The sequence below is a fragment of the Tetrao urogallus genome (assembly GCF_951394365.1).
Source record: "Tetrao urogallus genome assembly, chromosome: 17".
NCBI classification, from domain to species: domain Eukaryota; kingdom Metazoa; phylum Chordata; class Aves; order Galliformes; family Phasianidae; genus Tetrao; species Tetrao urogallus.
In genome coordinates this window covers 1366232-1389666 of record NC_136830.1, presented here as the reverse complement: position 1 = coordinate 1389666, position 23435 = coordinate 1366232, and the positions used below count along the sequence as shown (strand labels likewise).

The 23435-nt window shown below is 42.1% G+C and overlaps 1 protein-coding gene across 2 annotated transcripts in view; it reads right to left on the bottom strand.

The window, feature by feature from the left end:
* ZDHHC8 (zDHHC palmitoyltransferase 8) overlaps positions 1-23435 on the bottom strand; it is a gene marked incomplete at both ends in the record, with an annotated part of 82323 nt that overhangs the window by 3226 nt on the left and 55662 nt on the right. Inside the window, 9 exons of one of the 2 annotated variants that reach the window (XM_079544097.1) lie at positions 253-362; positions 1063-1180; positions 1721-1853; positions 2181-2225; positions 3451-3542; positions 7004-7106; positions 7766-7938; positions 10638-10795; positions 15024-15145. In XM_079544097.1, the coding sequence (XP_079400223.1) occupies positions 253-362; positions 1063-1180; positions 1721-1853; positions 2181-2225; positions 3451-3542; positions 7004-7106; positions 7766-7938; positions 10638-10795; positions 15024-15145 (1054 nt within the window). The remainder of the gene's footprint in view (positions 1-252; positions 363-1062; positions 1181-1720; positions 1854-2180; positions 2226-3450; positions 3543-7003; positions 7107-7765; positions 7939-10637; positions 10796-15023; positions 15146-23435) is intronic. The other variant, XM_079544098.1, reaches the window with a different exon arrangement.

The following is a 23435-nucleotide window of genomic DNA, read 5'->3' as shown; positions in this document are numbered from 1 at the left end:
CCAGTATTTATTTATCTGCATTGAAAACAGCAGGACAGATGCAACAAGCTCAACAAAGCAATGCTGCAAAAGTGGACATGTTTTCATAAGAAGCACTGTGAAAATCTACACTGCTGCACAATGATGCCAAATGTTGCTGTTTGTTTTCACACTGTGACATTCACAAGACCCCTGTAACGAATTTTTCCTCAGCCTCAAGTTGTCCAGCATTAATTGGGAACAGATTGTGACAGGCTACTGCAGCTCACTCACCTGCTCAGCAGCAGCATGGTAGTGGACTTTGGGATTGTTGCTGAAAGCTGGCCGGTACTTGTACATGGCAGGTGTGGGAGGGCTGATTAACTTGGGTGAAAGGCCACTTTCTGGATAAGAAAAAAAACACAGACATTATATTGAAACGTGTGGACAGCATTCCTAAGCTCTTGCTATCTTTGCTTCTCTGCAAACTGAGCTCCATTCCACACAGAATGGAACTTCTGCTATTTTTGTGATGAATTCCACCAAAATCAACAGGGCCCCATGTGGAAATAACAGTGCCCACGTCCAGAGCAATAATCTAAAGAGAAGAAGAAAAGGTATGCTATACAAAGTGGTGTGACATATTTTGGTGAGTAGTATTTTTGCTGTATTTCAAATTACTGGTTATTTGGGATCAATTCAGCAAATAGTTTTGTCTGAAGAAGGGAGATTTCTTAAACAGTCTCAAAGCTTTAATCTTTTCAAAAATGAAATATTTGTTTCTTATGACTAAGCATTTTATGCTAATATTTTTGACTCCCTACTTCAAAATGACATTTTTCATTGTTAAACTGATAAAAACTTAGGAGGGGGTTTAAAAGAGTTTAAAAACTGCAAAACTGAAATACCCAGCTTAGACTTAGAATGAAATACTTCAAGTTTTCTTTCCCCTTTCTGCTGTTTATTCCTCTAACTCACAGCTCTTGTAAAAACAAAACCCTTCACCCAGATCCCCTCAGTGTTCTGAAAGAATAGTATAATATTTTAAAGAGGGTAAAATATTTTCATATTATTAAAAATAAAACACTGATCATGCAACTATACCTTCACTGGTCCCCAGCTGCCCTTTTAACTCGGAGTATTTGCTTTGATCTCCTTTGGGTGGGAGCGGTGGTTGCACATCCATACCTTTCTCCTCCAGACCTTCCAGGCTGATTTTGGACTGCAAATGACCAACGAATCAATTACTGCCCACAGCAAAAACACAGAAAAAGCCCCACAAGAAAAAAAAAGAAAAAAGGGAAAGAGAAGAGTGAAGAATTCAAATTCAGAACTCAACAAGTTCTGAAACACAACTTCTGTGGTCCTTTCACTGGACCAGAAACCTTCCCGTCATCTGGAAGCTCTTAACTTTCCTCAAAGTACAACAGCCAATCTGGTGGTTCAAGGGTTCTCACAGTATGAGTTAAAATTAATTTGAACAGAGAGGCAGAAATTCTTGGGACAAAATATAATGACCTACTGCAAAGAACAACCTCTTTCAAAAGATGCCGGGAGGTCTGATAATAGATTAAGAACTGCTGTTACTGAACCTGGGTTACTTTTAGAAGATGAAGTACGAGACAAGGACTCAATCACCACTGGTGAGACACATCTGAGAGACGTGTCCTCTCAAGGAGATTTTCTACGACAAAGTTCTTTCCAGGCTTTGGTTCCATAAAGCCCAGGATGTGCTCCTCAGAAGTGCCTAAAGACGCCTCACCTTGCTCCGGTTGAGGTTGGCTTGGATCCCATTGTCGCTGATCTTCACTGTGATCTGTCGTTCAGATAAATCAGGTCTGAGGAAAGGAGGCTTCACGCTCACAGCCAGCTTCTTCTTGGGCTCAACTATGTACCTGGTTAATTGTTCAATAGTTATCATTAAAATAAACTATAGCCTAAAAATTAGACATAGAGACAAGACAATCTTCCTACTTGAGGCATGATTAAAGGATGTGATAGAATCTACATAAGTGAGCTCCATTTATTTCAGTGGAAGTCAGCCCAAGTAATAATTAAAAAGCAATAAAAAGATCATTGAGGTTTTTAGTGAGCAAAAGGAGAGGATGTATTAAAAAAAAAAAAAAAAAGTAATTTTGGAAGCACTGATACACAAGAGCACAAATCATGAGAAGAGAGAAGGAGAGGCCTACCACCAAAGGAAGCAAGTTACTAGATCTTACCTAGTTATCATGAAACAGCTTCCCTGCAGTGGAAGGTGGAGGAGACTGGGGGAATAAGACCCAGCGAGTGGGGAATTAATGTGGAGAAGATGTGCTGTCAATTATAGCATATCACATGGTGACTTGCTTCTGTAGTGTGTTTAGAGTGTTAACATGAATGGAAGTAAAAGAAACAGGCCTGTAGCAAGCAACAAATCTAAAGGGAAATGGATGATTTTAGATACTTAATTACTTTCCAGTAGACTGTGACTCTGTAAGTGCAATTTGGCAATGGCTGTACAACACATAAGCAGCACAGTGCACAAGCTTTCTCTGTTTCATCCAGTAAAAAGGACATTCTAGCACTGAATGGCTCAGTGTCTTTCAGTATACAGGACAATTTGAACAGGTCTTTGCAAAACACAAAACATGGCTTGCTAAAAGTGAGAATAGCAGTGGTGATGTTGCTCACACACCTCTCTTAAACAGAATATCTCCCAGCTTCTAAAGTCCAGCTTAAAATATCTTGACCTGATTTTTAAGTTTTGGCTATTCCAGCGTCTCCATTTTAATAAAAGTAACAGACTTGTAGAAGTTATTTGTTCTACAGCAAATTAAAAAAAGAAAAAAAATAGACAGATAACAGTATTGAGGTCTGGGATTTCTCAGCATCATGAAAAAGGCCCAAATAAATCTTCTGGTTGTGATATTATTAGCGTGTACACAGACTAGACAGCTCAGAATCTAGGATATTTATACTCCATCTGATCTACTGCATTAAAATCCCCATTTCAGAATGTGAAGGGATAAATCAATTTCTGCAAAAATAGAAAGCCATAAACAAAATCCTTGGTTCTACAATGTAGACCCGGTTGAAAATCTGTTCTATGATAATTAAAGTGACAGTGGGATTGAAAATCAGATGCCCTAAATCAGATTCAAGTCTCAAGAGGAAATGTTGATTTTAGAGAACTTCTTTGCGTCCAGTAGGCTAGAATCCCTCACCAATACTTGGACATTGACTGTGCAGTACAAAAAGTCATGCTGGAAGTGTGGTAACATACTGAAAGTTAATACTGAAAGTCACTGGATGAACAAGTTGGTGAGACAAGGCTATCAGCTCTTGATTTAAGCTGACTCAGTCATTCCAGATACCTATTTCTGGCATGAGGATTACGAATTATATGAAGAAAGCAATTGCTTGGGCAGGTTACAGCTATGCAACAGCGAAGCTGCTACCACAGCTACCTCTTTCCCAGCAACTTCACCTTCCTTACTCCATTCTTCTTACCTGGGAGCCAAAGGACTGCAGAGCACGTGTTCCACATTTCCACAGCATCCTCGGGTAAAAGGATTCACTCCCCCTCGAAATTTACCTGTCACCTGGAAACATATTCAGGTCAGTGCTCAAATTCTGGTTTTGTAAATCATTGCCCAACCCTTAGAAAGGCCAGGACAAGTGTGCCTTGTGCTAACAATACTGTCTTGCCCAAACAGGAGACCCCTGTTCTTTGAATGCTGCACATTTCCCCCCTGCTCTAGCACACCCCTCCACCAGCTTCCACACACACCAGTCAAGGGTCTTTCCCACGAGCACCACGAGCTCAATATGAGTGCATTTTAAAGCTGCCACGTTCACCTCTCCATGCTGTTCCTGCATGAGTTGTGCCTGCTGTCAGCCAAATATCCTGTATTGGTCTCTTTCCTTCCCTCCACTTCTCTACCCTGCTAAGTCCCCTCCAAACAAAAAGGAATGACAGTTCTTAATGCTGGATGAGATCAGTGTTTCTTCCAAATCATCCTCTTCCTCCTGGCAGCATGAACCACTGTCTCATGGGGGAGGGTGCCAGGAACTCCCCAGTGATTACCGTGCTTACTTGGAAATTTGCTACTTTAATAAAAGTCAAGTCTTATTAGTCTGGCAGGATGTAGTCAAAGCTTCAGAAACGTTATAAAGGGTTTGTACTTAGCAGGCAGATACTTGAAAGTAACCATATGGGGATAAATACCAATAAAGCCAGAGAGATTAATAGTGGTTGCCAATAAAAGCATTACGTTGCTTTTTGCAAGTAATGCATTTTAATCAACTCACAGTTCTGATCTAACACCGAGTTTAAAGAGTACCAGAAATACTTTAATTACTTGCACATAAAATAACAATGATTAAATGATTTTGCAATATATTATGCTGGCCTATTTGATATTACATAAAACTCTTTAAAGGCCAAGAGAGACATGCTGGAAGTTCTGAATGTTGGAAGAGTAACCTGATGACTAAAGCACGGACCTGCACATCTGGCACATCCGCATTCATTCTTGGGCTTAAGCTAACTAGCTGCCAGATGCTGCCAAAGCACTTCATATCTCTGTTCAGCTTCTCAGACACAACATGAAAATAAAATTTCTCTACCTCACAAATCACATTAGTAATTATAGCAATTTGGTTTCCAAAGTAGAAGGGCTGCTCTGAAAGTAATGCCTCCTATTTTATGATGTTGGCCCATGACATCAGAGGCGGCTGCTGGTGGCATGGCAGCAGAGGTTGAAGCTTCCCACCAACATCCCGCTATGTTTGGTTGCTGTGTGACAGATGGCAGCAGGGCGGCACTCTGACAGAATGGCATCTGACATGGGAGTGTGTACGGAGCACAGGTGTGTCACTGGGTGCTCCATGTGGAAAAAATGGCACCTACTGACATTCATCAGTGCTTGCTGAATGTCGATGGATACCCAGAAGTGGCTGTGAGCTCAGTGAGGGCTGGGTGGTGAATTTCAGCAGGGGTGACAGTGGGTCATCTCCACTGGTGCAGACTTTTATAAGTGCAGCATACAGACTCTTGATCACTGCGGGCTAAGCACACAGCTAATCTTCATGACTGCACTGAAAAAGAGTGTGTTTGTGGCTGAGGATTTGGTAGAGCAAGTGATGTCATTGTGATCTTTGTATTTGTTGCAGTTTCCGTGGAAATAAATATGAGGCATTACTTTCAGAACGACCAACACAGTTTGAGATACAGACAGAAAGCAGCCTCAGAAGGAGAGGTTATTTATTTACTCTATCCAGAAACTAAAAATACCAGGCTATGAGCAGATGTTGGTTATTTTGGTTCCATAAAATACTTCCAGAGGTATTCACAAGAACTGTGTTCAGCCACCAGGCACTCCGAAATCACAATCTGTTTTCTATGAATGCTCAAAACCTACGAGCTCTGGAATGAATGGACAGCAAGAATGCACAGTAAAACACCACACGTCTGCACTGCTGGCCTACAAAAATGTCATGGGAAAAGGGGATGTGTGCTGAGCGTACTGTAACTGGAGCCTTGACTGCAGACAACTAATAATGTCAGAAAAGAAAATCAATACTGAGACTACAGGAGAAAAGGGAATGTTTTAAAACAGTGGCAAAGCCAGAAGCAGATCTCTTATCTATCACGGCTAGCCTGTGGTCCTAATTACTTAGAGAGGTACCTGAAGGCTGGCAACATCCATGCTCTGGTTACAGCTCTGCAGTACATAGGACTGCACAGAAATGAAGTGTTTCAGTGCTTTGGTAGCTCAAGAAACCAAACCAACCTAGAATACTTTTCCAATAGTTATTTCAATCAAATTAAATGCAAAATTCTCAACCTGTCCAAATGTCAATGTAACTAAACACAGAATAAGTTCTTCGTTTGTTTTCTAATTTTTAATTTTTTTTTTTCCTTCTTCCTCACCCTCAAATTTTTGTGGACAATTTTAACCCCTGCAGAGAAACAAGCCTCAGATAGAACATGACATGGGATAAGAGACTAAAATGCTTTGGATTTCATGTTACTATTGTTAGCACTATCAAACTTAATACTTGGCCAAAATCAATTTTAAAATTAAGACCAGCTGACTCCAAGCAAGACTAAGATAGACACAGCAAAGCATTTAAGGATTTTCAGCTACAGTAAGCCTGCTTTGTTCAAAGTCCATGTTAGGCAGCAATTCAGGATGACTTCAGATTCTTTGCCTATGTTAACTTCTCACACTATTCATGGATTTTATGCATGGTTTTATTGTCTCTTGTAGGATAGCAAACAATCTCATCCCAGTGTACAAAGACCTCAGACAGCTTACTGGCACGCTGCACGCCCCAGCTGAGTACCCCTTACAAACAGAGGCATGCTATGGGTCCCTGATTAGATCTCTATCACCTGTTGCATGCTATCAATGTGTGCACATGTATATATGCAGACCCCAGACAGGGTCTGAACATGATACATGTGAGTAACTGCAAGGGAACTAAAGTTTACAGTTTTTTTGGCACAAGATGCTGTCAGCACTTGGTTTGGAGAAGCAAAACAAGTTAGGTCCAATAGCCTGTGTGTGTGTGTGTGTGTGTGTGTGTGCATGCACATACACGAGAACAAGGGAGACAAAGAGAGAGAGACAAAGAGCTAGCTCAGGCCTTATTAAGAGCATGTGGGCTGGCTGGGGGAGTTCAAAATATCAGGAGATAGGGCAAAGACTTGATTTAATCTTTTCCTTTCTTTTGTTCAGTCTCATGATTTGTTCAGTCTGACTCATAAAGTCTGAACTTCTGGAGTTGACAGTACACACCACATAAAACCTATTTCAAGGACGTGAGTGGATTTCAAATGTTAAATAAGGCTTTGTGGTTAGGATAAGGGGAACATCTGAGCTTGTAGTGCATTCAAGAAAAAAAGTGAAAATGAAAAATGAGGCAAACTTCCTAGATCCTCACAAAACCCTCAAGAAGAGTGTTGGCTTTTTTTTATTTGTCCAAGCTGACTTGCTGGCTTTTCTTTCCAAATCAACATCTTAGCTACAAACACAGAGAAAAAACTGCTGCTTACCTGCTCGTTGGTCGTGCGTCCTCGTGCCACTAAAACAATATGGAAACCAGTGAGACCAATGACTGGAATAAAGAATAACCCAGCCACACACATGACAGCCATTCTGTACCCAGGAGTTAAAGAAACTGGAGTGAGTGAAGGGAAAATGAAACTGTGAAGAACAAGAAAAGGAAAAGGAGAAAAAAATCTGGGAAATCGGGAGCATGTTTGTCATCTTTGATTAGATTAATCAAATTTCACCTTAAGTCCATCTATTCCTAGCAACAGTCCTTATCATTGAGATTGTTCAAAAATAAAGTGAACTCACAGATCCTGGCTTCAATCATCTTGTAAAGACTGCTCTGCACTAACCTACCAAAGGGAGTAGCAATCCTCAGAGCCAGGGGTTAGAGTGTTACACTGCCGTGAAGACGACATACCTCCAGGGCAAACACTACTGTATCATATGTTTAAATACAGTAAAGAGTACTCAACAGTGGAGAGTCACACGCAATTGGAAGTAAAATTCAGGAGGTGCTGTATCTTTCTGCTGTGTGCCTTAGCAATGACTGAGATAGACAAAAGATCAGGCACAGCATGGGGGTAACCACGCGTCAGATGAGTAAAGAGAAAGAATTGTCCTAAGCATTTACAGGGGAGGAGCAACAGGAATCAGGAGAGGAGTAAACCTGCACCAGTTCCAAGAAGACAAACCTTCATATCCACTCCTTCATATTTTCCTCTAGGCCACCTTGTGTCTCTGAAGACCAAGAAGAAGGATACGTAATGGTGGTATGAGCTGCTCCCAGCTTTTCCATGTGGTTCAGTATGAAAATCAGGCCAAAGGTGAATACTCCAACCATGTGCGTACTTAAGGACAGCAAGAAGAGAAAAAAATAGCGATAGTTCCTCCGTCCTATGCAATTGTTGACCCATGGGCAGTGATGGTCAAAATCCTTGCAAAGAAAGGGAGAGACAGGGAACAACATCCAAACAGTGAAAGGAAACAGCTTTTCTTAGAGGTAAATCTGAACTGTCGTCATGTAAAATCACATCAAGCTAGTTCTGAAGCTTTACAAACCAGGTACAGCCTCTTTATAAGGCTCTTCTCAGCACAGAATGGCTTCTTTATATATGAATGGAGAGGTACTTGAGAGTTCATAGAGTTAAGAGAACACATCGCAACATAAAACAGGCTATTCATCTGGCAGCAGATGCACTGATTTCTTTATAATCATCCATCACATGAGGAGTCAATTACAATGAAGCTATCATACCCTATAGTATTCTGAAGATGCAATACTGGCTGCAGAATTCTCTCCCTGACATTTCTGTATTTATATGTAGCTAAACTTTTTAATTAGCAAGCTCAAGAAAAATACTTTTCCACAAAGCAGGTTCCTACAGATTTTCATATTTGTAAGTTTTGCCCAATATATTTACCAAAACTTTACTAAATAAATCGATCGGTTTTCTCAAAGCACATCAGCAAATGCCAGAGGTGATTTAATAAGGATCATTCCAGGCTATGCTTGAAATGCTGACCCAGCATATGCCTATGATGTGAATCTGGTTGTACACTCCTAAAATATCTACAGATTATGAAACTATACAAATACCCACTGTGAACATTTCAGTAAAGAAAAAAATCTGACTACTTTTGTCATGGATTTATTTTTCAGTCCATCTGGTCACAGCAGGCTTTGGGTTTCAACTGATTTTATTTCTGCAAGGGTTGTCATTTTTTGTTGTTAGGTTATTTTTATCAAACTGGCTCAAAAGTTTTATATTCAGGCTAAGAACTTTCATAGCACATTCTAGACCGAATGAGAAAAGAGGTGAATTCCAACCCTGCATGTGTTCCACACTGAAAAGCCAGCAGAGTCACTCTTATCACTGTCTTCAAGCTCTTGTAGAATAGACAGGTGAACAGAAATAAACATCACAAGAATCAATAAAGTATGCTTTTTAAGATCACTATTTATTGATTCAGAAGTTATTAATGCTTTCTGCCTACATTTCTTCACGGCAATCATAATTTAATTAAACAAGCAGAGTTTCACTCATTCTTGCCCACCAGAATAAGAACACTGAACCAGTCTGACTATCAATAAATCCTCCTGAGAAGTAGGCAGTCACCCTGCGTTCCGATGGTTTATTTGGGTTACTTTTGGATTCTCTCTCATTTTCATTTCTGCAGCAGAACTGCCTCCCCTGGAGGCCCTATGGCAGCACGAAATCACAAGTGTTTGTACCACTGGGTTTTGGGCAATCTTTTTCTGAGAAAACATCATTTCTTGAAAATGGATTTTCATGCTAAGCCACTGGGGAGAGGAGAAGAAAGAAATTCTATGGGATAATTGAGAACTTTATCATCTAAACAGTCCTTAGAATCTAGAAATAGTGAGAACATTTGTTTTAAAACTAGGAATATATGAGCCAGGCTTTCTCCAAAAAATCCACCTCTGTTTAACAATACGCAGCAGTCTAATGCAATTGTGTGACGAGGAACAAATAGCTGTGGCTATTCTCCTCCACCCAGGGACTTCAGTAGCTCCTTTCTCTCCATCTTCTCAGATCCAGCATCCTCCTTAAGGATTTTCTCCTGAAGGAGAAAATCACGGACACAAGATAAACCCTGTCAGCCTTTGTCACACAAGCAACTGTACTGCTTTCCTTGGGACTGTTCCCTTGCTTTTGGCAACGAGGATTAGGACAAAGATGGTGTACACAGCATTCTAGCTGATACCAGTAGTTTTTGCTGTCTGATTAGCAGCCCCTTTCATTTTAATGGCATAGCTGAATATATTGTAGACATATTAAAAGAATCACATTTCTATTTGGAAAAAAAAAAAAAAAAAAAAAAAAAAGACTTTGCATCAGAAATGATCCTTAACAAATGGAATTTTTAGCTTAGCTATAGAAACTGCCCCCAGGCAACACAAGTACTGTGGATACAGTACTCTGTACTTAGAATTTTAGGAGATGTCTATAGCCCAGAAGCACTCTTTACTATTTAGGGGTTATTTTTAAATATCCTGTGTGCATTACCAAGACCTCAGGGTTATTAAGAAACATGAAAGCCCTATAATTCAGAGGGACAACATTAGAAGCATGACTGAGTTCATGCTCCAAGCTGAGGTGTTGATGTAAACATAGAGCCCTTCCACTGAGTGTAGAACTGCACATAGAATTCTGACTTTGATTTCCACGCATCCCCAGTGATCTTATGGTTCATCACTTCATTTCAAACAAACTGGTGCCCACACTGGTGGACAAACACACAAGTGAGAATAGTTCACCCTGAACTTTCCGCTCTCCTGAACTCTGCCTCTCCATAAATGCTCCCATTCACCTCTTTTTTACAATCATGATCCCTAAGCTACCTTGAGGAAGACACAGCCAGGATTATAAACCTTTTAACCTAATTATCATCAGCAACAAAGCTGACATCAAACAATATTGCATATGTAACATATAGCAGAAGGCTGTGCTTCAAATGGTACCGATCAGTAGAAGACCATCACCAAGGTTAGAGCTGGGAACTTCCAAGAATTGAAATACTGGGGGAAGGACCCAACTGCACATTTCCAGTAGCATGTACGTGCAACCCCAATCACAGGGCCAAAGTCAACACAATCAGCAGCACTGTTACCTCAACACAGTTGTCACAGACACTGCAGTGAGAGCAGCGTGGAGGACGGTAGAAGTGGCAGGTGGCACACCATTTCATCCGTACTTGGATTCCTTTAATCTCCACATTCTTGTAGAGTGGAGCTCGGAAGTCATCGTCTTTATCTTCATCTTCATCTGCTGCTCAATGCAAAACTAAAAGTTACTGGAAATAACAGAGTAATGATAAAATATCTAATCCAGACAGTGCCTTGGATACAGGGGCACTGCATGCGCTCTTGGGCTTGTCAGAGAAACAGAGTGGTGGAAGTGATGGACTGTCAGAACAGGTTGTCCTGGTTGCTGAACATATCAGTGATCTGGGCTTGCTTCTGCTCCCGAGGCAGCTCCCATGGGAGCACCAGGCAGCCAGTCCAGAGCCTGGACAAAGAGAAGTGTTTGAGTCTTATCTTAGCCAACAGTTACAGGCAGAATGGATGGGATGAGATGCAAACTAGAGTCAAAGAGGAGACAGAAATCAAGAAATATTCAAGCCCCTGTTGAGAAGGCTATTTAAGATTAATTAAATGCCAGCTTACCAGCACATAAATCACAAGAAATTACATTAAGAGATATTAAAATAAGGTTTTGTTAGCTCAAACCTCCAAATCAACCCAGATGACCCCATGCGATAATTTGTCCAGCACTCCAGTGCCAGTCCACCACCATCCCAAAGTCCTTTTGCTCCTGGGAGCTTGATGCCACAGTGAGAAGCAATCTGTGTGCCTGCAATGAGCCCTGGCACCAGTGTCTGCTTCCTTATAGCATCTTTCCTGCTCACTTCTTCATAGCATACCCCAAATATTCTTACTTTAGTAGCAGTACATAACTGGGATGATCTCACTTCTCTCAAAGGCAGTACAATCCAGTGATTTGAGCACAGGACTGGAAGGCATCAAGTCCTGTTTTCTGAATTTTTCACTCTGTGACCTTGGGATAAGTTATTTAGCCTCTCTTTGCCATTAGTAAGATGGGGAGGACAATATGGCAGTCATTTTATTAATGACAACCCAGTGGGTGAATGGCTTATCATCTCAACCAAGTGCTGCTGTTTAAAAAAAGAGGCCATTTAAAAATAAATGCAAAAAATAACAGCCAGTCTAGAATGCATCTTGGGAAGAAAAGGAAAGAAGGATGTTCACAACAGCTCATCTTTTATTCTAGATTCCTGTAATCTTTATTTGTTTCCTTTCGACAGAGACTGTGTAAGTAGTTAAACTCTACTTAACACCTGGTAAAACACTGCAGTGCAGCTGGCATTGACAGACTCCAAATTAGGTGCAAATTCATGATATTATCCCGGTGGAGCATCAATAACTGTCATGCTGTTCTGTATTAAATCTTCTCTAAATGTGTTAGCCCTACTAAAATGATCGAATTTCCACCAACTTCACAAGGAGCTTTTCCCTTCGCTTAGATGAGTCTGGGATCTGGCTCAGCTACAATATTTACCTTGCAAGAATATTTTCTGGATTAATGTTTGTGCATGGAAGCAGACTGCTGTACTGGCACTGCTCCCTACAGTTTTCCTTCATAAACGATCAGTGGCAGTCAGTGGGAGCCAGACTCCAAATCCCTTGGGGCACTTCTATTAATACAATCTTTGGGTTCTTCAATGCTTCAAATCAGTCCATGCTGTGCAATGCATGTGTGGGCATAGGAAAACAAGACACGAGAGTGGTCACACCATTTAAACACTTGTAGAAATACTGACTATGCAGTCAAAAAGTCAGTAAGTTGTACATACCTATGTGCAGTGGTATGTGCTTGTATAAACACATCAGTCTGGCAGAACTGACACAACTAAGAGTATTTATAGAATATTCACATAAAAAATACTGGAAGTCAGTTTGCAGTTGGTATTTATAATTAGCCAGCAACAAACATCAGCAAACTCAATTCAGACTGTAAATCAGATTTGTCAGGGCAGTCTCAGTTTCAGTGACTTCCCTTTCTTCTCAATCATTTTAGTGTATTACTGGCAGCTCAATTGCACAGAGCAAGACCTGGCTCATATCAGGATCATTCAGAGAGCCAGCAAAATAAAAAAAAGAATCCATAAGTAGGTAACGGATCCGGGAGGTAAATTTAGGTCCTGTTCAGTAATACAAGAAAAAGGGGGCTTACTTCCCCCATGCCAGAGAACCTGTAAGCTCCTATGATACAGCTGGAGATGTCCTTATTACCAGCTCTAGGTGATCTGAGCACAAGAAGCCATTGGTAGAGGTCGGTACCTTACCACTCAGATTCTTTCAGTTATCCGCTGACAAAACGCAACCAAATCTCCTGGTTTTATAACACATCTCATGATTTTTGGCAGCTTCCTTAAAGGAATCCTGCCATTTCTTAAGACTCCGTTTTTGCATTGCTTTTCTATTATTTTGTTTTTAAAGTAAATTTGTAACTATCGGGAATGTGCTAAAAAGCTTGGAAACCAAGATTAAATCTGTAATTTCGACAGCAGAAAGCAAACAGATCCATCGTACATCATTTTAAATCACTCCCACAGTTTCTGAACTCCTTGGGTTGCAGCTCTGTGGGTGGTGTGGGGTAGCAATAGCTTTTTTAGCATGCACACTTGTGATCTGAAATAACATCTGCTCCCCTTTCCTCCCAGCAATGGTATTTATAGTCTTTCCCATCTTTTCCTTATCAGATTGCTTCCTTCACACATCTACACTTTTACCCCCTCATTTTCTTTAAGTATGACTCCCATCTCTCCTGCATTTTCCCTACTCCCAACCTCTTTCAGACCAAGTACATGCAGAGCACAGGGAGATAAGCCTGCGGCCACAAGTAAACAGAAAGGGATGGAAGAAAGGCGAGCTGTAGGGCACTCCGCTTTGCTCCTGACTCCTTTGCTGAGGAACTGGGAATTAAAAGAAGCTGATGAGAATTAATTGATGGTTGGATTAGATGATCTTAGCAGTCTTTCCCAACCTTAATGATGCTATGAATATTTCAAAGTTTCCATTTGATCTCCATATTCTTTTCTCCTTTAAATACAAAGACCAAACTAAAGAGCTTGTTGGCAAGAGGAAGTTAGAGAAGTCTAAAGGAAGGCATGAATTTACAATATGCTCAGTCCTGATCACAGCAGGGCACAGAAAGTCAGCAAGCTCCATTTTGAGGAAAGCACACTGTATAAAGATATCAGATTCCCAAACGGAGATGTTCAGAACTGAACAACATTGTTTCAGTGCTCCTCCTACCGAAGGCCAAGAGCGGGGCTGCCATCAATAACCTCACACTCACAGCATATTCAAGTGTGGTTATGTCTGATGAGAGGGAGGCACTGAAAAATGCAGGAAACCAGATAGAAGCTCTAAGTGCTTACATTTTTTAAAATCTCACTACCACCCATTTGTACCTTTATGCACATCATCCTGCACAAATGACTAAATGTTGCCTCTGCACACAATTATTTCCTTTGCAGGAGTGCTGCAGTAATTGCTCAGAGGTTCACAGGGCTCAGCTGGAGGGAAGGGCAGCAGATGCTCATCATTATGCCCCGCTACCTGGAGAAACCTGGCACTCACTATTCATGGAAGCTGGCAGGACAGGTGCCTTGTTCTTGACAGGTGCAATGGCAATTCAAAATAGCTTTTATATTCACAGAACAGAGCTGGGCAAGAACACCTTGCAAAGAGCACAGATCCACCGGTTTGGCAAGACTGCCTAGAGCAGTCTCCGATGCAAACTGCATGAGAATAATTATTGGAAGACAGATAAAATTAGGTGATAATTCTCTCATTAAGTTGTGTTAAAAGAGAGAGCTCCACTGTGTTTCCCATTACATGAGCAGAGCAATCTTTATCCTATTTAATCAGCTGTGCATCCATACTAATTCAAGCAGGGATATCTTTTAAAGGCATACATTTTTAGACACTCTAAAGCGAGCCTTAATCATTGCCTTTTCTAGCATTCAATGCTTACGCATTTGTTTTAAGGCTTTTTGGAAGGAAAGTCAGCTTTGATGAAGATGTTTCAGAAAGTTCAGCCTCTCCCCCCCACTACATTCAACTTCTTATTGTGAAGACAGCAACTTAAATCCAACATGCCAGCATGACACAGGGATGGCAACTGGAATCACATCAGTCAGGAGAGCTGCTCAAAGGAGAAGGATGCTGTGCAGCGCTGTACCCTCAACTGCCAGCCCCAGCGAGTGCAAGGACAACTGACACCTCCCAGCTCAGAAGCTGGAAAGTCTCAGAAGCTCTTCTTACTATATCACCTCTACTGTCAGCTGAGGGTAAAAGATAATACATAAACAAATTAAAAATCTACAAGAAAGATTATCAGAGAAAAGAAAAACGGAGAGGAGGGAGGGAGGGAAGGGGCATCCATCAGTCCATCAGTTTTCTGTTACCTCGTGGAAAAACTCCAGGGTCCATGAAAGTAGCCATGCTGAAGTTTGCCAGCACAAACAAGAACACGAGCCCATTGTACACCGGGATGGCTGGGGAGATGGCTTTTGTCAGCCAGGGGCACCTGTGGAGGAGAACAGTTACAGGTGAGGGCTCTTTTGGCTGTATCGAGCAGTTTCTTCCCATTCGCCACCATCACAAAAGTAGTCTCATCCACTCTCCACCAGCCATTCAGCCAGATTCACAATTTAACATCAGAAATTTCAATTGCCAGTTTCAGCAATTTTCAGTACGCTGCAGCCGCCCTTTGTAAAGACGCTTTGTTCCAGAGCACAGAAAGCTCCAGCTGCTCATGTGGCTTGTGGGGCTTTGCAACCCTATTGCTTTATTTGCAACCTGGCATTTTGCTTCTCTGTGTAAAAGCTGCATTCAATTGTTGCATTTCTGTTTATCGTGTACACTGCCTGCTTACAGACAGTGCCCAGTTCTCATCTGGCAGAAAGCAAAACAGGATTCTTACACCCTTGATCACCACAGCAGGTACAATGCAAAGGCCATTCACATCCCACAGAATCTTCCTGAGTGGTTTCCAACTCTAAATAACAAGCAAAACCAACACTGCAAAACCTCTCCCTGGTGGGAATTTGGACAGAGCATGAGCTCTGCCAGTGGCTGCAGAACTTGGGAATGCCGAAAAGAAAGGGAATGGCAACTGCCATGAGAGTACTGCTCCAAAACACTGACAGACACAGCACACTCAGCACATGTAACAGGGGAGGACAAAAAAGACAAGGAGAGAAACAAGGGGACTTTGGAAAGAGCTTGGAGAAATGCCTGTTACTTACAGGACAGTTGCTCTAACCGCAAAGATCATTTCCCATTGCAGAGGAGGGCTGGACCAAGACAGGCAACCGGGTCCAATAAAACGCAGCGTTTACTCACTCAGCCATTTACAGCCTCTCTAAAGCTCACTGCTAAGCATTACAGCAATCTTATTTCTCTTTCAGTTCCTGCCTGCCCTGCCAGCAGGGAGCCTGGCAAACTGCTCAAGCCAGTCAGCAGCAGCACCTTGCCACCATTCACATAAACCGAGCATTAACACACGCATTCCGGATCACATTTTGCCTGAGTTATATCTACAGCTGAATCGGGCTGTTTGCCAGCCTGAAGCCTGCAGAGAGAAAAAAAAACACCAATGCACACCCAAGATTCTCCCAAATCTAATTCGCACTGCTTGTGCTACCGATGTGCTGCTTTGAACAGCTCAGAATGGTGTTACTGACCTTGAAGAGACACTGTTAAACACGTGTGCTCTTGTGGCCAGCATTAGAAGGACAGCACATTTTCTCCCATTTCTTTGTGAGCAGGCAAGAGACTTTTTCTTCCAGATAGCTGCTAATTCACAGAAAGATTACATGAGAGACTCCCTCAGATGATTAAAGTAAGGATGAGTTAATGTTCCCATTTGTTATTCCCTTTGTCATGTTCCCAACAAATACATCAAAATACTATGAAAAACCTGAGCCATAAGCTAAACTAAACAGCTCATTTAATGGGTAAACACTGTGTGTGAAAATACTTCATGGAAGCTGAAATGAAGGATAGAGTGAGTCACCGGACATACTAGCCAGAAGGTCTGCGCACCATCCTTCCCTTTTTTCTTCCCAGAATGTTTATGCAGTACTAGATATTACATAAAATTTTAGATGGGTCAGAAGAGGCCTCATTTGTAAACTGGGCTGATCGATAAAAACAGATGTGAGATCAAGTCCTGACTCATAACTGCAAAATGGTCTGAAAGAGAAAATCAAACTGCTAACAGGACTCACAAAACATGATGCATCCTCTCTATCCTTCTCATCTAATGCACACACAGTTTTAGCCGAAGTAACAAAAACTGTAATCCACATCTGGCAGGCTGGTTTAATTGCTAACCCATCAGGCAAAACTGGCATCTGCCCTTCTGCACTCTGCCACGAGAAGGAAGCTGCAGAAACGTCCGGACAGGCCCTGCAGTGAGCCTCCGTTGTGCATTTCCTCCTCTGGGAGAGCTGCTTCCAGCAGCAATAACGCTCATCTCTGGGACACACCTAGATGAACTTTTCATAGGCTTTACTTAATGGAAGCTGTTATGAATTCAGATAAACGCCACACGGATTCAAAGCTTTCTTCGGTCCAAGGTTTCAACAGGCTGTGGTCTTTGTGTCACCAACTCATCTCACCATGGAATCACACAGCCAAAGAAACAGCCCTTGCACTTTATGATCAGCTGCAGAACTGCAGTCATTGCAGAACTCAAAGGAAAAGCCCATGAAAAAGTTAAGTGAAGGGAGCAGCACGGGGTGTGCAGGGACTTGCCTGTGTCCCAGCAGCTACACCTGCCTCACCAGGTGCATCTACGGCTCCAAAGACACGCTGCTCCACACAGGCGGTGCTCCTCACCCCGCCACCAACGACCACCTTCCAGGTAACCACACCAGCACTTCTCAAAGGCACTGCACTGCTGATGCTCTAAGTTAATTTAGATCCCACAATGGAACCAGGAGCCCTGATGGATAACAGTGCGATTCCAGCCATGCTGCTTTGCGCTACTTCCATAAGCATGCAGGACAGAAACCTTCCATGGTTTTGTTTACGGCTGAAATGAAGTGCCAGCATGCGCTGCCCCGGCACATTGCGGATAATTACGGATCTCAAGTTCTTCTGAACGAAGCACACAATTACACAGGCAGCATTTTCCTCCTAATTATACTTCTTCAACAGAGTGAATCTGCTCGTAACTCAGAGGAGAGTAATTTGGGGTGGCAGACTTAATCTCATTTATCCTATTTGCTCTTGAAACCCTACCCTAATAAAACAGAAAGTTAAAAAGATTAACAAATAAGATCACAGAACTTGATAGGTGTCAGACCAATTCATGCATCATCAACTGCCTTCCTTGCTAAATTAAACAACAAATAACCCTTTCTGGCTCTTTTACTGGGTGCTCCTGAGCAGCCAGAGGCATGGAGCAGAATGTGCAGCAGGAGTCTAAGGTCTCCTCTTCATAGCAGAGCGATGGTATGATCTGCCTTGGTAGGGGATGAGGAAGATGTGGGAACCTCAAGCATACAGACATCCAAACTTGGGATACTCACACCTAATAAGAAGACTCTAAGGACTGCTCATTTAACTGTTCAGCAGCACCTGATAAATGACTTTAGTATGCTGGTATGCAACAAAACAATGTCCACTCGAATCACAAGGCACGGGCTTATAGCATGAAAAATAAAGCACCTTTTAACTCAAATCACCTTCCTGTACTATTAGGGTAGTGACAACAGTAATACAAACTCACTGATTCACTGCATGCAAGTAGAATTGGAGACTAATTAGGTATGAGGGGGCAACAGGCAAACATAATTTGTCTAAGCACTAGTACCACTCTCACTGAAAACTTTCTGAGTCCTTACATCTGCAGCAGCCTGCTCTTGCTTGATACCTCTCTAGGAGCTTCTGGCCAAACCCTGATGGCGAGAAGCATCTACACATTTGCATATGTAAAATCTGTGTAAGGGTTTTCTTATCACCGCCACATCTGGGCAAAGGCTTAACAAACACACGGTGCTGCAGTGCCCATCGCAGCTGTGTACGTGGGACAGAGGTGCACAGCTGCACCCTGCGACCACAGCTGGAGCTCAGGGCACCCCGCGGTGTAGGGCAGCGCTCGCAGCCTTCAGCAGTGGAAATCTGACACATCTCTCATGCGCTCCATTCCAGGAGTGGTTTTTTTATTTTCTTCCATTTATATGTTCTCTCCTTCCCTGAAACCACAGAAAGTACCTTTGTGGAAAAGTCACAGAAAAAAAATGCTTGCTTTCCATTGTTGCTCACTGCCAAAGATAGCTGGGAGATTATTGCACATCTAAAAATATTTTGCAAGGTGCTAAGTCAGTCAGGGCTAAAATGGCATCGCTGGAAACTGTCAGCAGAGAACGTATCTGAGTATCATAACCAACAGGAAAGAGATGGGCAGGTTCTGGGACAGCTCAGGCCACCAGCTCACTGCTCAGTTCTGCCACAGCAGATTTGATAAATCATCTGATTGCTGTGCTGTGTCTTACTCATTGGCAAGACTGCAGCTAATACACTGTTGCCATAGCACTACACCCTCGCTGTGACTACAGCAGTTGTACTGATAGAAAGTGATATTAAAGTAAAGGATAACAACTCGGAATGTTACATAAAAAGGGGAAAAAGAGAAATAAATACTGGAGACTTTACCACTGAGAAGCAGAAACTGATGAGAGGAGTGCCACATGGAGCAGCTCATGCTGGTAATGAGTGGGAGATGGAAAAACATCCACTCTGGGTTGCCAGATGATGCAGTTATCCATCGCAGGAGGCCAAAAGAAGACCCATAAAAAACACTATGAGCCCATTCCTTGTGAAATACGGCTGAGTGAAGCCACAGGTTCAAATCCATCAGCTGCTTAACTGTTTAATTATTCACAAGAAATGTGCTGGGCTGAAATTCACTCAGGTTTAACAAAAGCTGATGAGGTTTCAGCTAACTTTCCATTACACCCTGGACTCAGTCCAAAGGTGAGTGGTTCATGTCTGGCAAAGTACAGATCAGAGGAGCTAAATCAATTAAAAATTCAACTTGAGATATAATGGTTCTTGGTAAAAAGTCTTATCTGGGCTATACTCCCAAAATAAAATATACTCTACCTTTTCCACAAAGCTACTTGAAAGCTCTGGAGCATGTTCCTTTTCTCCCTTTTTAAGTGTCTCTAAATATCTAAGAAAAGACATTACTGTCATGTGAACTGATGAGGAAGAAATAGGAACAATACCAATAGCCAACACTGAGTGACATGACCATAGGGACAACCATAACACCATCATCTTCAAGTCCAGAAGCCATACAATGATCTCAGCAGAGACAGATGGACCCAGCAGTCTGGACACGTTCTTACAAGGTACAAATCCAAAGTGACTTTACAGCACAAAGCTGCTCTTTCCAATGCTGGGGCCATTAGAGAGCCTTGTACAAAGGAGGAGAACGAAAATCCTGCGAGGCCGTTACGTTTCTGCCATGACTTGAGAGAGCTGTTCAGGAAATGTACAGCTAATTAAGACCAGAAGCTCTTGCAGTCTTGTCTGGATCATATACTGCCTTTGAAATCTGGAAACAGTACATGTCCATGGCCTGAATAACATGTTTCAGAGCTGTGGTGCAAGTTCTTTCATCTGCACAACTGCTTGCCTGTGCGGGGAAGGAAGACAGTCCTTGTCTGAGATCTCATCTGAAAAGTTCTGGACACTGTGACAGAATTACAGCATGTATTGAAAGGTTTCCCTGTATGAACTAGAAAGTTTAGAGACTTCATATTCTACAGAAGAGATGAACAAAACAAAGACATAGAGGTATCTCTACAGCAAAGAGATAAAGAAGATGAAGAGCATAAACATTCTCATATATCAGATACACGAACAGACACATAATAATAAAACAAAAGCCTATCTTAGAATCTCATCTGTAACTTCTCTCTGGGATACCCTCCCAAAGCAGTTTTATGGAAATGTGAGCTGGGAGCAAGATATTTTACACTGAAAAAGAGTATTTACATGGTTGGTATAAAGCGGCCTTAAGATAGGAAGAATTTAAGAAAAAAATAACTTGGGCAGAGATGTAAGAAAATAAACATGACAGACAAGCTCTATGCTTTCGCCCAGACAAGAAACCATTCTGAGGAAGAAAGCTCCCTCTGGCTACCTGCTTTGAGGCGTTTACCCCTTCCCAAGCCAGCAGCTGGTACCAGCCACCTTTCCAGGCAGGACATGAGAGGAGAACCATCAGTGAGTCAGTCTATTTTGGCAACACTATTCATCCTCAAATCTACAGACCTAACAACGGTGGTCAAGGTAACAAAACAGAATAGGACAAGTCATCTAGTTCAGCACCCTGCTATCACAGACCCTACGCTCACCATCTCACCCGGCCATGCCTTGTCCTGAAACTGAACAGCATTTTATACACCAAACCCCAACACACCGCTCTTCTCTCTGCTGGATGGATGCCAGTAACAGCAGGGCAGAACTGGGCCTCTCCCACACCAGCGCACAGCCCGCTTCTGCTGCAGGACTCGAGCTGCCTGGGGCACAAAGCCACAGCTGAAAAATCCTTGTTCCTTCCAGCAGAGGGTGGTGGGACACACATGCCAGTAAGCAAACATATAGGATTATATTGAAAGAAAGAGATGTGTGTTAAAACCAAAAAAGCAAAGGTTAAAACCAAAACCAAGGGTTCAATATCAGTAACGAAACAAAGCGACATCGCTCACTGCAGTGGAACTGTTACAAAATAAAATGCATTCTTCCAACTGCATTCACCAAGATGAAGAAACATGAAACATCAGCTGTTCTCATCATCTTTACCCTTTCCATCATCTCTACTTTCTAGTTTTGGGCAGGGAGCAGCAGTGTCTGAACAGCCTTTTTCTGCACCTCTCTATTAGAAGCCTATCTTCTCTTTATATAGAGCTGTTCTCCTTCCTTGAGTCTCCCAAAAAATCACTAAGTAACTTTCAGGTTCTGCTTCTTCTTGTCTCCCTCCCATTACCCTGCAGCAGATTGAGAGGCTCAGCAGCAAAACACGAGTCCTCGTGTAGCGAAAGCCCATGGTGCTACTGCTGCTGCATGCAGGACATCCCTCAGGCACTTCTGAATCAGCAACCAGAGAGCCACTAAGACAGAAGCAGAATCAGACTCTTCACAATTAAACAACGGTGTCCCTCAGCTTAGATTACATGTTTCCAGCTTTAGCAGCACAAGCCAAGCCTGAGTCCTGAGCTTCTCCTGTCTACCCACACAGCAATGCCCCTGCTCACCTAACAGCATTAGGGCAGGCTTCTGGAAGCAGCTTCTGCAGGTAAAACCTTATTATAGCACCTGGCAAAGATAAAAATGCTTTGGAGGAGCAATGAAAAACTAAAACACATAATGACTATCGTATTAACTGGCTTTATATCTAAGTGATGAAACACGGCAGCAGCATCTTAGATCTAAATGTTCCTGGCAGCATGGGAAAAGCATAAAGGGAGTCTTCCAATATTTGGTTTGGTGCACAGGTATTCAATTCAGGTTGACAGAAAACAAAATTACTTGGCTTGGAAAACATCCTAAGAGATATAATCTTGATTACAGAGACAGGAAAATGGGATTCAACCTGGAATACAGATTTATTTCTTGTCAATGCATTCTGAAGTGCACTGAGGTGGGGAACCTCAGTGGCAGCCATGGATGTGAAAATAATTTGTGCATTATTTGCTCTACCCTACACCCCACTACATCCCAAAGACAGAGAGCACCTCGTTCATATACTGCAGCAGACACTGGGTAGCTGTTTTGTCATTTTCCTTGTTAATAGCTCAGATTTCACTAAAAGTCTATGGGTTTGTGATATGGGGGGATGTTTGTTCGAAAGAACCACAAAGTTATCAGAAGAGGTGTAATTGTGCACTGGACCTGAATGCATCAAAAATCTTCCAACTATGTTGCCATAATTCAGCAACACAAGTCAGGATTATAATTACCTGAGATGCATTAGAGACACTTATTACACTTAATATACTCCTGAGCCAAAACAGGACAATTAGCAGCTCCTGTACCAAAATAGAAGAGTATGCAAATGGCATATGTGTCACCATCTGCTAACAATATGCTACAGGCAGATCAATTCAGGAAAAAAAAAAAAGAGATTTAAAAAAAAAACAGAAAAGTTGTTCCTATTTCCAAGAATCAAAGTGAACACTCAGCTTAAGCATTATACTTTCCAGATTCCCAGCTGGGACCAGAATGAGAAGCATCAAGCATCTTATGATTTAACTGTTGAGAAATTTCCAGGCCAAACTGACAAGCCAGAGGTTTGGATACAGATCTGAACTGTGGGATGATGTTGTGTCTGTGGAGTTCTTCCACCACTTCCAATGGCAATGGCATTTCTATGTGCACTTCAAAAAAAACCACTCTTATTCCAGAACTTTGTTCAAGTTCATCCACTTGGGTTTTTTTGTTTGTTTGTTTTGTCCCTTGATTTAATTTAAAGAGTAGGATACATCATTTTACTCTTCAGGAAAATATGAACATTTACTTCTTGCTGAACAGCTAACACAGCAGAATGGAAATAATGAACTGCTTGAGCTGTTCTGAGTTAACCCCTTATTCCTCCTCCTCTTTTTCTCTCCTTCCAGTATTTCCTGAAAATCCCATGCCACAAGCAAAGTGGGTCTGGCTTACACCAGAGAATGCAGACAGATCTGGGATACTTTGACATTCCTCTTCAATACCAGGGGAAGCGTGGAGCTGCAGATCACAGGGGAGCAGCCACTGCTTACTTTTCACATTACTTACTTCAATTTTTGAAATTG